The 12,953-nt window shown below is 40.7% G+C and overlaps 1 protein-coding gene across 2 annotated transcripts in view; it reads left to right on the forward strand.

Moving 5' to 3' along the window:
* SLC25A12 (solute carrier family 25 member 12) overlaps positions 1-12,953 on the forward strand; it is an 84,767-nt gene that overhangs the window by 52,576 nt on the left and 19,238 nt on the right. For both annotated transcript variants that reach the window (XM_090045479.1, XM_090045480.1), the window contains 3 exons: positions 4,916-5,074; positions 8,485-8,537; positions 8,780-8,860. In XM_090045479.1, the coding sequence (XP_089901605.1) occupies positions 4,916-5,074; positions 8,485-8,537; positions 8,780-8,860 (293 nt within the window). The remainder of the gene's footprint in view (positions 1-4,915; positions 5,075-8,484; positions 8,538-8,779; positions 8,861-12,953) is intronic.

Here is a 12,953-nt window from a genome sequence, read left to right on the forward strand (position 1 = left end):
TGAGCTACTGCCAGCGCCTGCATGTCTGCTTTGACCTGGGTCGGGATCCCTGATCCACTAATGCAGAAGCTGCCATTCCCGGCCAATGCACCACTGTGATGACTTTAGTGGGTGTGGCGAGTACCATACTGTCTTCTTGCACCAGGGCACCCCACCTTAACTCGCCTGCCATAACTTGATGTTACTGGGAAAAAGGAGGAGTTCAGTGGTGTTCTTCTTTTTGGGGGACCTGGTGACAGAGGTACTTACATTTGTGCCACGATGTTCCTTGGGGCTCCGCCTCCCCTACACCCTGTCCACTCGCCAGCCACTTGGGTGTTGCTTGTGTAGTTCCACCGCCCTGTGAGCCCCTCTGCTAAGGGGTCAGGCATTGACCTTGGCTCCGGTAGTTTTGCCTGGGTGGTACAGCAGCTGGAGCCCCAGACCCTGGTGCCAGAGGGCTGATCTCCCGTTGTCTGGCATCCCCCTTTCTTCCCAGAGAGAGATGCTGTTTATCAGCTGCGAAATATAGGTCGCTGGGGGGGTGGGCAGGGTATGGATCCTCCCCAGCCTTATGCAGGGACACTGTTCTCCCTACCCTGATGCTGTTTATCAACTGTGAAATGCCTAATGTAGGGACATTGTTCTCCGTGCCTACAGCAATGCTTCCGCCAGCTGCAGGAGTCACACCACGCCTGGAGTGCTCCCTGCTGGCTCTCTCTCCCTCCTCTCCCCTTGCTGGCTTCCAGTGGGGTTTTTAAATCTTCCTGCAGTGGCATCTGCTGTCTCTGCCATTGGCCCAGCACCCTCCACCCCAGGAGCAGCTGTTTGAAGAGCCAGCATAATGCTGGCTCGCGCGGCCATGGCTCCAGTTCCGGCTGCGCTCCCAAAGGTAAGTTTTCCAGGGTGAGGGGGGCCTGTTTGTGCCACACATGGGCTCTCAGGGTTTTCCTCAGTCCCCTTGGAGCCTATGGGGGCTTCTCACCACCACAGTTGAGGTACGTAGAAAAAACAGTTAAAGCTGTGTCTATGGCTGAATCGCTGATTCTGCAAATCAGCATTGAATCTTCAGATTTGGATTTGGCTGAATTGAATTAGGACAGTGATCCAAATCAATGAATCGAATCACTATCCCCTGATATGGGCCGAATCCAAATTGAATGCGGCCTGTTTCGCACACCCCTACTAAACACCAGGAAAATATCAATAGTTTTATTTTTCTGACATTTTTAGGAAGTAGAGAAGCCCTTGCAGGACTGAGGCCTGAAAGTGACTTTGGCCCCAGCTACATGTTACACTTAAGGCATAATTAACCAGTTAACCATGCCTTAAGTTGTGACCCAGCTACATATTCAATCAATGAACAGTGTGATAAATCAAGGGATAAGACACAGAGGTATTCCACAAAGATGTGTAATAACTTTGGCCTGTTCTTATAATGCCTGTAATTCAGTGTGTGACCAGGGACTCCCCTGTGGTTGGGCACCTTGTCAGCTGGACCGTACTCTTCCCCCACTGAAAGCCCTGTCAGATGAGGGACTCGCAGCAGCAGGAGCCAGTGCAGGGGGATCTGGTGATTACAGTCTTGAGCTCCCCTCTACTGGCAATAAGGCATGGTTGGATCTGATGATGGATCCCACAGTCATTATTGTGTGGATCACACGTTAGATTCTATCATGCCTTGATCTGAGCATATAAAGGGGCACTTGCTGAAAGTTTATGCAAGAATGGTATGGCAAAGTAGAGAACAGATATCAGATGTCTGATCAGAAGTTTTATCAAAACAGTTGGCAATGGAAGATGCTATTCCAAAGAAACTGACTTTTTGTGCATTTTCTTTTTAATGAAATATTTTAGACACATTTTTTTCAGAAAATGTTTGTTTTGGAAAAACCTTTTTTATAGTATATGACAGTAAGCATACTAAGAAAATGAAAATAAATAGCATTTCACAATAGGTATAACAGCATTTAATATGATGTACTACTTTGACATGGCATAAAAAGGCCATTTCAAACTGAGATTTTTAAAGAATCAAAAAATTAATTTTTCTGAAATTATTTAGGAATTTGATTTTTTCGGGAATTAAAAAAATAGTTTTTATTTTTATATGCAGTGAAAACTAATTTTGATATGCCAGCTTCCTGTGAAATGGATATACTGAGTTTCAACAAACTCTGGTTTTGAGTCCCAGTTAAATACATGACTGTCCATTCTCACTGGGTGAGAGTTTGAAATAAGTGCAGAATGATCTTGATGCAAACTAATACTTCCTAGAGCATAAGAAATATCTTACAAATATCCAAAATGTATTGCATCAGTTAATAGAAAGTGCATAACATAACATTCATCACTCCTATTTTTAATGCCAAATAGTAAGTGCTAAGAAAACAATTTCAGTATTTATACTGCAGTTTTATCCCTTTGATATTAGGCGGTACATGAATAGTTACTTGACTAAATACGTTTTCGTGGCACTATTGTAAAAACTTTTTTTATATCCATGCCTCTTAAAACTTTTTTATGCCATTTCTTTTTGCCATGTACTACAGCAGATTAGTAATGTGACTCTAAATCATGAATATTTTTTATATCTAAGCATAACTAATTAGATGGTATTAAAATGTTTGAATAAAATAAGGTTAAAACTCCATTGGCTGGCTGTCTGGACTACCTAAACAGACTTTCTCCACTGAAAATTAGACCTTTCTTTATTTTTCATAGTTTCATAGTTTCTAGGGTCAGAAGGGACCTGAGTAGATCATCTAGTCTGACCCCCCGCCATGGCAGGAAATAATACTGGGGTCAAACGACCCCAGCAAGGTGTTCATCTAACCTCCTCTTAAAAACCCCCAGGGCAGGAGCCAGCACCACTTCTCCTGGAAGTTGGTTCCAGATCCTAGCCGCCCTGACTGTGAAGTAGCGCCTCCTGATATCTAACCTAAACTTGCCCTCTGCCAGCTTGTGACCGTTATTCCTGATCACTCCTGGCGGTGCACGGGGGAATGGTGACTCCCCCAACGCCTGCTGATCCCCCCTGACTAGTTTATAACAGGCCACTAGATCCCCACTCAGCCTTCTCTTGTGGAGGCTGAACAGGTTCAGGTCCCGTAGCCTCTCCTCATAGGGCCTGCCCTGCTGTTCCCTGATCATGCGAGTGGCCCTCCTCTGGACCCTCTCCATGCTGTCGACATCCCTCTTGAAGTGTGGCGCCCAGAACTGGACGCAGTACTCCAACTGCGGCCTGACCAGTGCTGCATAGAGGGGGAGGATCACCTCTTTGGACCTGCTCGAGATGCATCTGTGGATGCATGACAAGGTACGGTTGGCCTTCCTGACTGCCTCCGCACACTGCCGGCCCATGTTCATCTTGGAATCAGTTATGACTCCAAGATCCTTTTCCGCCTCTGTGCTGACAAGAGGGGAGTTCCCCAACCTGTAGGTATGGTGCCGGTTGTTCCTCCCCAGGTGCATCACCTTGCACTTGTCTGTGTTGAATCCCTTCCTATTCACATCCGCCCACCCTTGTAACCTGTCTAGGTCTGATTGTAGCCTAATGCTTCCTTCTAGTGTGCCCACATCCCCCCACATCTTAGTGTCATCAGCAAATTTGAACAGGGTGCTTTTTACCCCTTCATCCAAATCTCTGTCTGATGAAGATGTTGAACAGTGTGGGCCCGAGGACTGAGCCCTGCAGAACCCCACTGCCGACGTCCTTCCAAGTTGAGAAGGACCCATCCACCACCACCCTCTGGGTGCTGCCCTCCAGCCAGTTGGCGACCCAATTGACTGTGTAGGTGTCGACACCCCAGTCCCCCAGTTTCTTAATGAGAACGGGGTGAGAGACAGTGTCGAATGCCTTCCGGAAGTCCAGGAAGACTATGTCCACTGCTACCCCTGCATCCAATGATCTGGTAATCTGATCGTAGAAGGTCACCAGGTTGGTCTGGCAGGACCTGCCACTGATGAACCCGTGTTGGTTGCCCCCAAGCATGCAGTCCCCTGCTGGCCCCTCATGGATGTGTGCCAGCATTATTTTCTCAAACAGCTTGCCTAGGATCAAGGTAAGACTAACTGGCTTATAGTTTCCTGGGTCTTCCTTCCTCCTCTTTTTGAAGATGGGAACCATGTTGGCCCTTTTCCAGTCTTCTGGCACCAGTTCTACTCTTTCTTCCAGCTCTACTCTTTCTTCCAAACCTCTCTTTCTAATTTCTACCTACTCTTTGCTCAAGCACATCCCCCCTGTTACTGTCTTCCTTCTCCTCTCAAAATCTTGCAGGTTTCTTACAAATGAAATTGACCACATATGATATGAGCACGTGACTTCTTTCTTACCCCTATCGTCTTAAGGCTTTTTGCCATCTTTCTTCCAGTTTTCAGGCCTGTGAGATTCCCCATCTTCTTTTTTGCCTGGTGCCTCCCCTTTCTCTTATCCAGGTTGTGCCTCTTCTGGCTCCTTTCTCTTTTCCTTGAATCATGCATTCTTTCATATCATTTAAGACACTTACTCATAAACCTACCTGCCATTTCTTGTTGCCACACCTTCTGCCTACCTTTCCTCAAAATAACTTAACCATCCTACTTATTTTGGGTGTTTCAACTGCCTATTTTCTTGGTGCCCATTCTGTTTGATTTTTCTTTTTCTGCTTCTCTGAAACTTTTATCCCAGTAACTAATGTCAGTTTGGCTACTGGGATGGGATCCTGAATCTCTAACACTTTATCAAATTGTAACGAAACATTCTAGTCTCTTTTGGTGCCACTTTTTCTGTGCTTCCACACTTGCCATTCTGTTTTTCTACCCCTTGGAAAATTTATCTGCTTCTGTTCTTTTGTTGTTTGGGTAACTGTTTGAAAACTGATATGTCATGACAGTTAAGTGTCACACGTGCATCCTGGGGTGTTGTAGAAATAATATTTGTGATGTTTTTTGATAGCTGTGGGAGCCACTGCTGTGTACCCCATAGACCTCGTGAAGACACGTATGCAGAATCAGCGCACCTCTGGTTCAGTCGTGGGAGAGCTGATGTACAAAAACAGCTTTGATTGTTTTAAAAAAGTTTTGCGTTATGAAGGCTTTTTTGGTCTTTATAGAGGTAAGCAAATAAAACACAGGTATCAAGTTTGGTTTTTTTACCATTAAGTGCCTCAACAGCTAACCCCTTGTGGGAAATCTAAGAAACTTAGGTATGCAGAACAGTTTTGCTTGTATTTGCATAGATGATCATTGTCATGAAGAACACTTGATTAGAAAAGTTACACTTTTTTCTTTGGTGCGTGTTTGCTCTTTGCTACTTACATTGCTACTTAAACACTGTGATAGTATCAGTGTTGTGGACATGACTGTTCTCTCACAAGGGTTTGTTACTTTAGAAGAAAGATAAACAACAGGAACAGATGAGCCTCTAAGGAACAAAGGTCCCATTTTAACACATATTTGTTATAATGAGTAAAAATACTCTCTCTGTCTACATTATGTCAAATTTGAAATGTAGTATCTGAACTAGGAATCATCCTCCTTGCACTTGCCACAAGTAGTCCCATGGTTGTAACAGGTTTTTTTCACACGAATGATAAGTGGGGTTTGTCTCAGAGCTTTCTATTTAAATGTATCCCTAGGAACAGGTAAATACTGAATGAGATCTTTGTAGTGTTGGGAATGGGGAGAGAGGAGGACTGTTGTGTGTTAAATCTAAAATTGTGAATAAGTCACTTGTATATTTTTTGGGGGGGTTACACCAAATCAGAGGTTGAAAAATTTAAAGCTGCTTGTTTATCAGGTAGACGGTTACAGTTGCACAAATGTAAGTGCTTTATTCCCTAGTTTAGCCCAGGAGGATGTTCCAAGAGCATTCAGTAATTCAAGTTAGTAACTCCTATGGTAGAGAACCTTTTAATTGGTCATTTAAAGACTGAGGTTTAAGGACCTCTTGCTTTCATTTATTTTATTGACTATTTCATATAACTTATGAAATTAATTTACTTTCCAAGGTTGCTATTTTTACACAAAAACAATATCCCCCCTCCCCTTAATTCATGTTTAAAATAAGATCTCAAACTCTAAAATTCTCCTTGTCCTACCTGGTGCATTGACAGTTTGTTTCCCTCCGCCCTCCCCCTGCTTTTCTAAGTGAATATGTTTGCATTGGAGCTTCTGGGCATGAACACAAGTTTTTATTATTACTAACTGTTCCTTTTTATTATCTCTGTAACTCTTGACAAATTTTTACACGCTAGAAGGTGTTGGCTGTTTGTTTTTAAATGATGACAGGGTGCTTAAATATTTTGTGGAATACATTTAATAATTGTTATTACAGTCCTATCACATTTTTAGACTACTTTTGTCTGTCTAAAACATGACGTTTTTCAAGCACATTTTCGGTACCTTGATACAAAGTTACTTCAGTTTATAGCATTAGTTTGTCTCCAGAGACATGTCAGACAACTCTTAATTGAAATTTATATGGAAATGGAAAGGACTTTTGTTACATTCACCAAAGAGATTAACTGTGTATCTTTAGTTAGATTCATTAATTTGATTAAATTGTATTCAGATGTTAAAAAACAATGCTGATTTGTTGTGCAAGTATTTATTACACAAATTAGACAGAAATGTTTAGCTATTGCAATATTTAGTGTTTATTTTTTCTAAATTCAAAACAAAAATCATAAGGCTCTTGAATCCTGGAACCCAACTCCAAAATTCATTCTGAAATGTTTTTAAGATTCAGCATATTCTAGCACTGGAGCTCATGTTCTCTAAAGCACAGATTTACATTATGTGTTCACATACTGTTTTTAACTTTACATGAAATGCAGTGGGAGGTGTGTCTTATGTTTTGTCTAGTTTTTTTTTAAACTGTAGGCTCTATAGATCTGGATTTCTTTTCACAGTATATCAGAGATTCAAGATGGGAGGGCAGCATTTCTTTTTGTTATTGTCAGCCTTTCTCTTCATTTAATAACTACCTTTCCTTAGCATAGGTTGTAAATCACACAAAGTACAGTGTTGGACTAATACAAGACATTGCATAATAGTTGTTGATCCTTTTATGTAGGTGCATGTTTATTGTGGGTTTTCTTATGTGAAGGTACTCCATAAATTAAACAGGCTGAATGTAATGGGTGATATTAGGCCTGCCTCCTTTATTGTTTTATTAGATAAAAACATATATGAAAATATTTTCTTTCTGCCTTACTAGTCACACAGTGGGAAATGTGTATTTTTATTGCAGTTTTACTGAAGGTGTCTGTGGTATAGAACTGGTCTATTTTGTTTGTTTGCTTGTTTTTTCCTGGTAACACATCTGGTGACAGCTTATGCATAATATTCCTTCAAACTACAGTAATATAAAAAAAATCTGAGCAAATATGCCATTCTGTGTGTATTTTATAACACTTAGAAAAATGTAAAGTGCTAAAGAGTTTGAATAAATAACGCTGATATAATCAGGGATGTTAGGAAGTTAAGACTGCCATCTACTGCTTTATCTTTTAAATCAGTCTGCTCACTGGAGCACCTTTGGTGGTTGGAAATTCGGATCGACTAACAGCAGATGCAAGGATATTTGGTGTTGTTTATGAGTTTAAAAAAAAAAAAAGGATTAGGATTTTGACAGACTTGCTGCTCTTGATAGAAAACATTTCTGAATAAGACTGGGGTGCAGGCTGTCCGGTTGGCCTGAATAGGTGGAAATTCTTTAAGTCAACGATTTGCAACCATTTTGTATGTTTATTTCCGTAATTTAAAAACATATAATATGCTATCATATCGTGCAAGGAAAGCTATACATATGAGCTAAATAGTATAGTCCATGTTCTAGTAAACAGATAGAATAGAAAAGGCAATGCATAACTGTATTTCAGTGCTTTGCTTAAACATCTGCCAGCCTCTGTTTGTTTGCTTATTTATTTGTTTTTTAAATTTCAAACATTTTAAAGTTAAAGTTAATTTCAAAACTCACCCTAGTTTGGAAAACCTGATACTGTTCTTTATGGGTTTAATTCTAGCTGACTAATTCCTGCTTCATCAAAAGTACAAGTTCTTCTGAAAAGAAAAGGTTCAAGCTTAATCTATGCTCTCAGTGTACCACAAGGATCAAAGTTTTGGGTAGTCTTTTGAATACTTTAATATCATTCACCCATGCTGTAAATATATAGTTGTGCACGTCAGGACACAGGTTCTGAGCAACAGGGCAAAATACTTTTGTGAATGCTGAATAACCATGTGTGAACAAACATTATAGGCCCCCATCACCCTTTTTCTTTACCGCCACAATTTCTGGTTTAACTTGATTGTGGAAGGAAGGTCAGATTATCCTTTGTATTACTATTTTCAACAGAAGTCTTAAAACATTTACTGACATATAAAATATCCTTGTTCAGGACCTAGAGCTGTAGCCAGCTTCATGCAAGATTGACATTGATTATCACAAGTGGAGCGTATCAGTGTGGACTCTTACAAAATTATTACATTTTGAGCTTATGATTTCTTTTATTTTTACAGGCTTGTTACCACAGCTTATAGGCGTTGCTCCAGAAAAGGCTATTAAGCTCACAGTAAGTATCTTTTTTCTAAATTAAACTAATTGTACCCCTTATTTTTTTTCAAATTTGTACTCATTGAATCAATTTTTTTCTGACATATTGTGTTCATAAAAGCACCTAGAATGTATTTCCTTGTGCTTGAATGAAATTCTTCTGAGTGTTTTAATCAGCTTGGTTACAAAAATATGTGAGATGCTTTGAAAAATATATTCAACTAGAAAACTGATTATCTTTTTTGTTCTTTTTTTAATTAGGTTAATGATTTTGTCAGAGACAAATTCACTCAGAGAGATGGTTCCATTGCATTATTGCCAGAGATCCTTGCTGGGAGTTGTGTAAGTATCCATTCTGGATTCTCAGCCCCAGAAAGAGAATTTCCACCCTTCTAACCCACTCAGGAGGACAGCTAGTATATAACCCATGTTTCATGAGACTGAGCAGAACCATCCCCAGCTACTTAAACACAAAGAATGGGAAAAATTATTCAGAAAACTCTGTGTGCTTACTGTGTTGGGCTCTGTAGACATTAGTTGTATGCTTTCCTCAGATTTATTCAGATACCCTGGTTCCAGTTCTATGAATAGAGCCAGCATTTCTATGCTCCTGGCTTCTTCCCAGTTTTCTGGCATTACTGATATGAGATGTGCTGGCCCAAGCTGCAGAATATATAAGCCCTTCTGCATATTGCTTTAAATTGTGTAGATTAAATGAGCACCTGCTTTTGTTGGTGGTTACTCTAGATGAATCTTTCACATGAAAGCCTGTTACTTTGCAGGGTATGTTTTGTTGAGTGGCTATTCACCAGCTTAACCCTCTCATTACTTACCACACATCCTAACTTAGTTAAGGGAGTATGTTGCTTCCAGGAGTGTATTCCAAATACTCAGAGAGGGTGCTGCTCCTCCGTTTCCATACTTGTGGACACATTTGAGTGATATTTGTTTTTAGCATGGAGAGGTTCGTATGGCTCATTATAAATAGCAGGGTGCTTCAGAAACTAACAGCAAAATGGATGCACATACTCTAACAAAGTAGATAACTACACAGCAGTGGGAAACACCGATGGTGACACTGTTGAACACACTCATCATTTTATGCTGAACATGTGTGATGTTAGTGAGCATGTAAATAACATGGCTACAGTGCGGTCAGTGTGCATAAAAGAACAGTGTTGTCATTTTGTGTGTGTGTGTGCACCACTTAGCAAAATTCACCATAGAATTTTAGCACAATACCGTGAGAATTGTATAGCTGGGTAGAAGGTCTGTGTGTGGCTGGAGAAGTTCAAAAATAGCCACACATCCATAGTGACCCCCAGGCAGTATGCCCCATGACAGCCATGACAGAGGACAAACACCACTGTACATGTGAACAAGCAAGTGAGCCTTCCTGAACTATTGGCAGAAATAGGCATAAATGCTGGCTGTACCCATGCCATGTTGTACAATCACTTGAATTATGGGAAAGTGTGTGCCCATTGGGTGACAAAGCAACTGACAAAAGTGCATAAATGTGAAAGTGTGTATTCAGCTTCTGCACTGTATACGGGATGAAGGTGAGGGGTTCCTTTTGTGCACCATTCCTGGGGATGAGATCTGGGTCCACCATTATGATCCAAAGAGCAAAAGGCAGATCATGTGGTGGAAACGCACATCATCACCACTGCCCAAAAAGTTCTTCACTCAGCTGTCCTCCAGTAAGGATTTTCTCATCCCATTTTGGGATACTATAGGACCACTGCTTGTCCACTTCATGGAGCATGGGGTCATGATCAACAGCACCACTTCTTACCATGTTCTACAAAACACCTAAGGCCAGTTATTTGGACCAAATGGTGTGGAAAGCTCAATCAAGGTGGTTTTTCCTCCAGCATGATAATGCATGGCTACACTGTACATGGATGACTGCCAAGACTTTGCATGGACTGGGCTTTGAAATCTTACCATGTTTGCCCTACAGTCTTGATCTTGTGCCAAGTGATTACCACTTGGTTAGACCATTGCAGGATGCTCCTTATAGGTACAGATTGGTCAGTGATGCAGTGCAGGAGTGGCTGTCACAGTAGCCAAAAAGCTGATTTTGAGGATCGCATCAAGAAACTTGTGACCTATAGAAATACCTGTGCCACAAAGAAGTTGACTGTGTAGACTAGTGATGTGGTCCTGTAAATGATCATTGCACACAAAATGGATTCCAAAATTGCTGTTAGTTACTGAAACAGTCTTATAGTTATAAGGATACAGTAGACAATTATAGGCAGCTTTCCTCACAGAAAAAGAGTGATTTTTAAACTCTAGAAAAAACAAAGGATAATACTTGTTCACTCACTGCTGTAAAACCATATTCTGTGATCACATGAATCTAAAGAGGTCTCAGTTTAAGCTGGCTTTCTTGTTTGTCTGCCTGTTTCTTATACAAAATGTATTTACAGCTTTTAACTACAATCAGCATGTACATATTGTAGACAGACATGTAAACTGTATTTATGCTGGGGATAAGGTCTGTAATGTGGTTATTCTGAGCAATCTGTAATTGGTTCAAGTTTATAATGATGACAGACTTGTGTTTGTATCTCGGCTAATTTGTGGGATTTCCCAACATTTGTTAACAGTATAAAATGTTTGAGACTGGGTAGGGATCCTTTTGTAGCAGAGAACCCTAATAACTTCCAGTTGAGTAGGCTGACAGGCTAGAATAAAACCTCCTCAGCTTGCAACAAAACCTAGGGCAATAAGGTTGTTGACCTCTGCAAACTTTTAATTCAGAGAAGCAGCCCTGGAGGGAGGCTGCTTATAGTTCTCCCTGATTAGATTTGGCAGCATGGTACATGCTTGAGTCTTCACCTGTCAGTGTACAAAGTTTACTTTCAGAGAAATGTGAGAAAGGAGCTGTGGTGTGCAGCCAGCAAAAAAACAACTGCAAACACTAACCTTTCTCTGGAAGGCCCAGTAGCACATACAACATAGGCAGACCTTTTATAATGTAGTGAATGTAATTCATTAGGGTTTTACTCTGTGCTGTGACATGTGTTAAGTTGAGAGAATTGGCAAAGCTTTTATAACAGTCACTTGACTGTGAAATCTGGTAATTGGTTTTACCATGTTTTTATACCCTTTTGTACCAAAATGTTTCATACATGCACTGTAAAACCTATTCCAAAGGCCATCTCCATATCTAAGAAGTTATCCCACCCTCAGAAGGACCTTTTCTGACACATCCTTGTGAACATATAAGTATTTTCAGCGAATGCCAAAGTAAGTTCCAGAAATTCAGATCCTTCTCTGAAGTTGAAAAGACCCCACAACCTCTCCAAACTTCGCTGTTTCCTTCAGCTGATTCCCCTGTCTATAGTTGCCTTCTTGCTGAGAGGGGACCCTTAATTCCAGAGTGTTAGGATATAAATGGTGTACCTATTTCACTCCATTTAGGACCCTTAGGGAAAGATGGCAAAGTTATTTGCCTCTTCAGTATTTTTAAGATTTTAGGCCCATTGCCATCACTTTTGCTACTTTGGGGCCATGTTCACTTCCTTTTAGCCCTCTATAGGTCACCTAATAGCTTACAAATGGATGACTTATGTCTGTGCTGTTCATGATGTTTTGGTTTCTTTATTCATTTAACAAATGCTAGTATTAAATTCAGGACATGCTTGTGGCAATTCATTAAAACTTAGTGTAGAAAACTGAAGAGTTAAGTCCTAGACACATTGACAGGTTAGCCTGTAGCACGTCAAGTTTTCCCAGCTTTAAAAAAGCATGAAGACATGATGCAAACTGAGAAGTGACATAGCCCAACCCCAGTAATGGCAGGTTTATTCTGGGATGAATTTGGACCAGTTTTCTTATGCTTTCATATGTCTTTCCATATGGCCTGAACATTTTTAATGCTTCCAAATGCACAACCTACTTGCTTATTTCTGCAAAGCTGCCAGTCTGCTATTTGCTGCACATTTGCCAATAGTTTGGCTTTTTTCCTTAACATGCCGTGTGGTAGGTGACTGAAACAATACCAGTTTAGCATATCAGAGCCTCCCTTCTTTGTATTCAATCCTTTTTCCATGTGGATCCCATTCAGAGCAGGAGAATCCAAAATGAGGATGTTCAGTAGTTTCAGTGGATGTGTTAAACTATTTGTAGACCAGTAGGGCTGATATTTTATAAATTCCATCATGAACTATGTTGGTTGTAGCTGTGTTGGTCTAAGGACATATGCAGTAGGGGTGTGTGAAACGGGCCATATTCAATTTGGATTTAGCCCGAATCAGGGACAGTGGTTCAATTCATTGATTCAGATCGCTGCCCCGATTCAATTTGGCTGAATCCACATCTAAAGATTCAGTGCTGATTCGGAGAATCAGTGATTCAGTCATAGACACGGCTTTAAATGTTTTTTCTATATACCTTGAGGTACCGGGCACAGGTTGTGAAT

The sequence above is a fragment of the Crocodylus siamensis genome, chromosome 4, assembly GCF_052110815.1.
Source record: "Crocodylus siamensis isolate JL-2025a chromosome 4, ASM5211081v1, whole genome shotgun sequence".
Lineage (NCBI taxonomy): Eukaryota > Metazoa > Chordata > Crocodylia > Crocodylidae > Crocodylus > Crocodylus siamensis.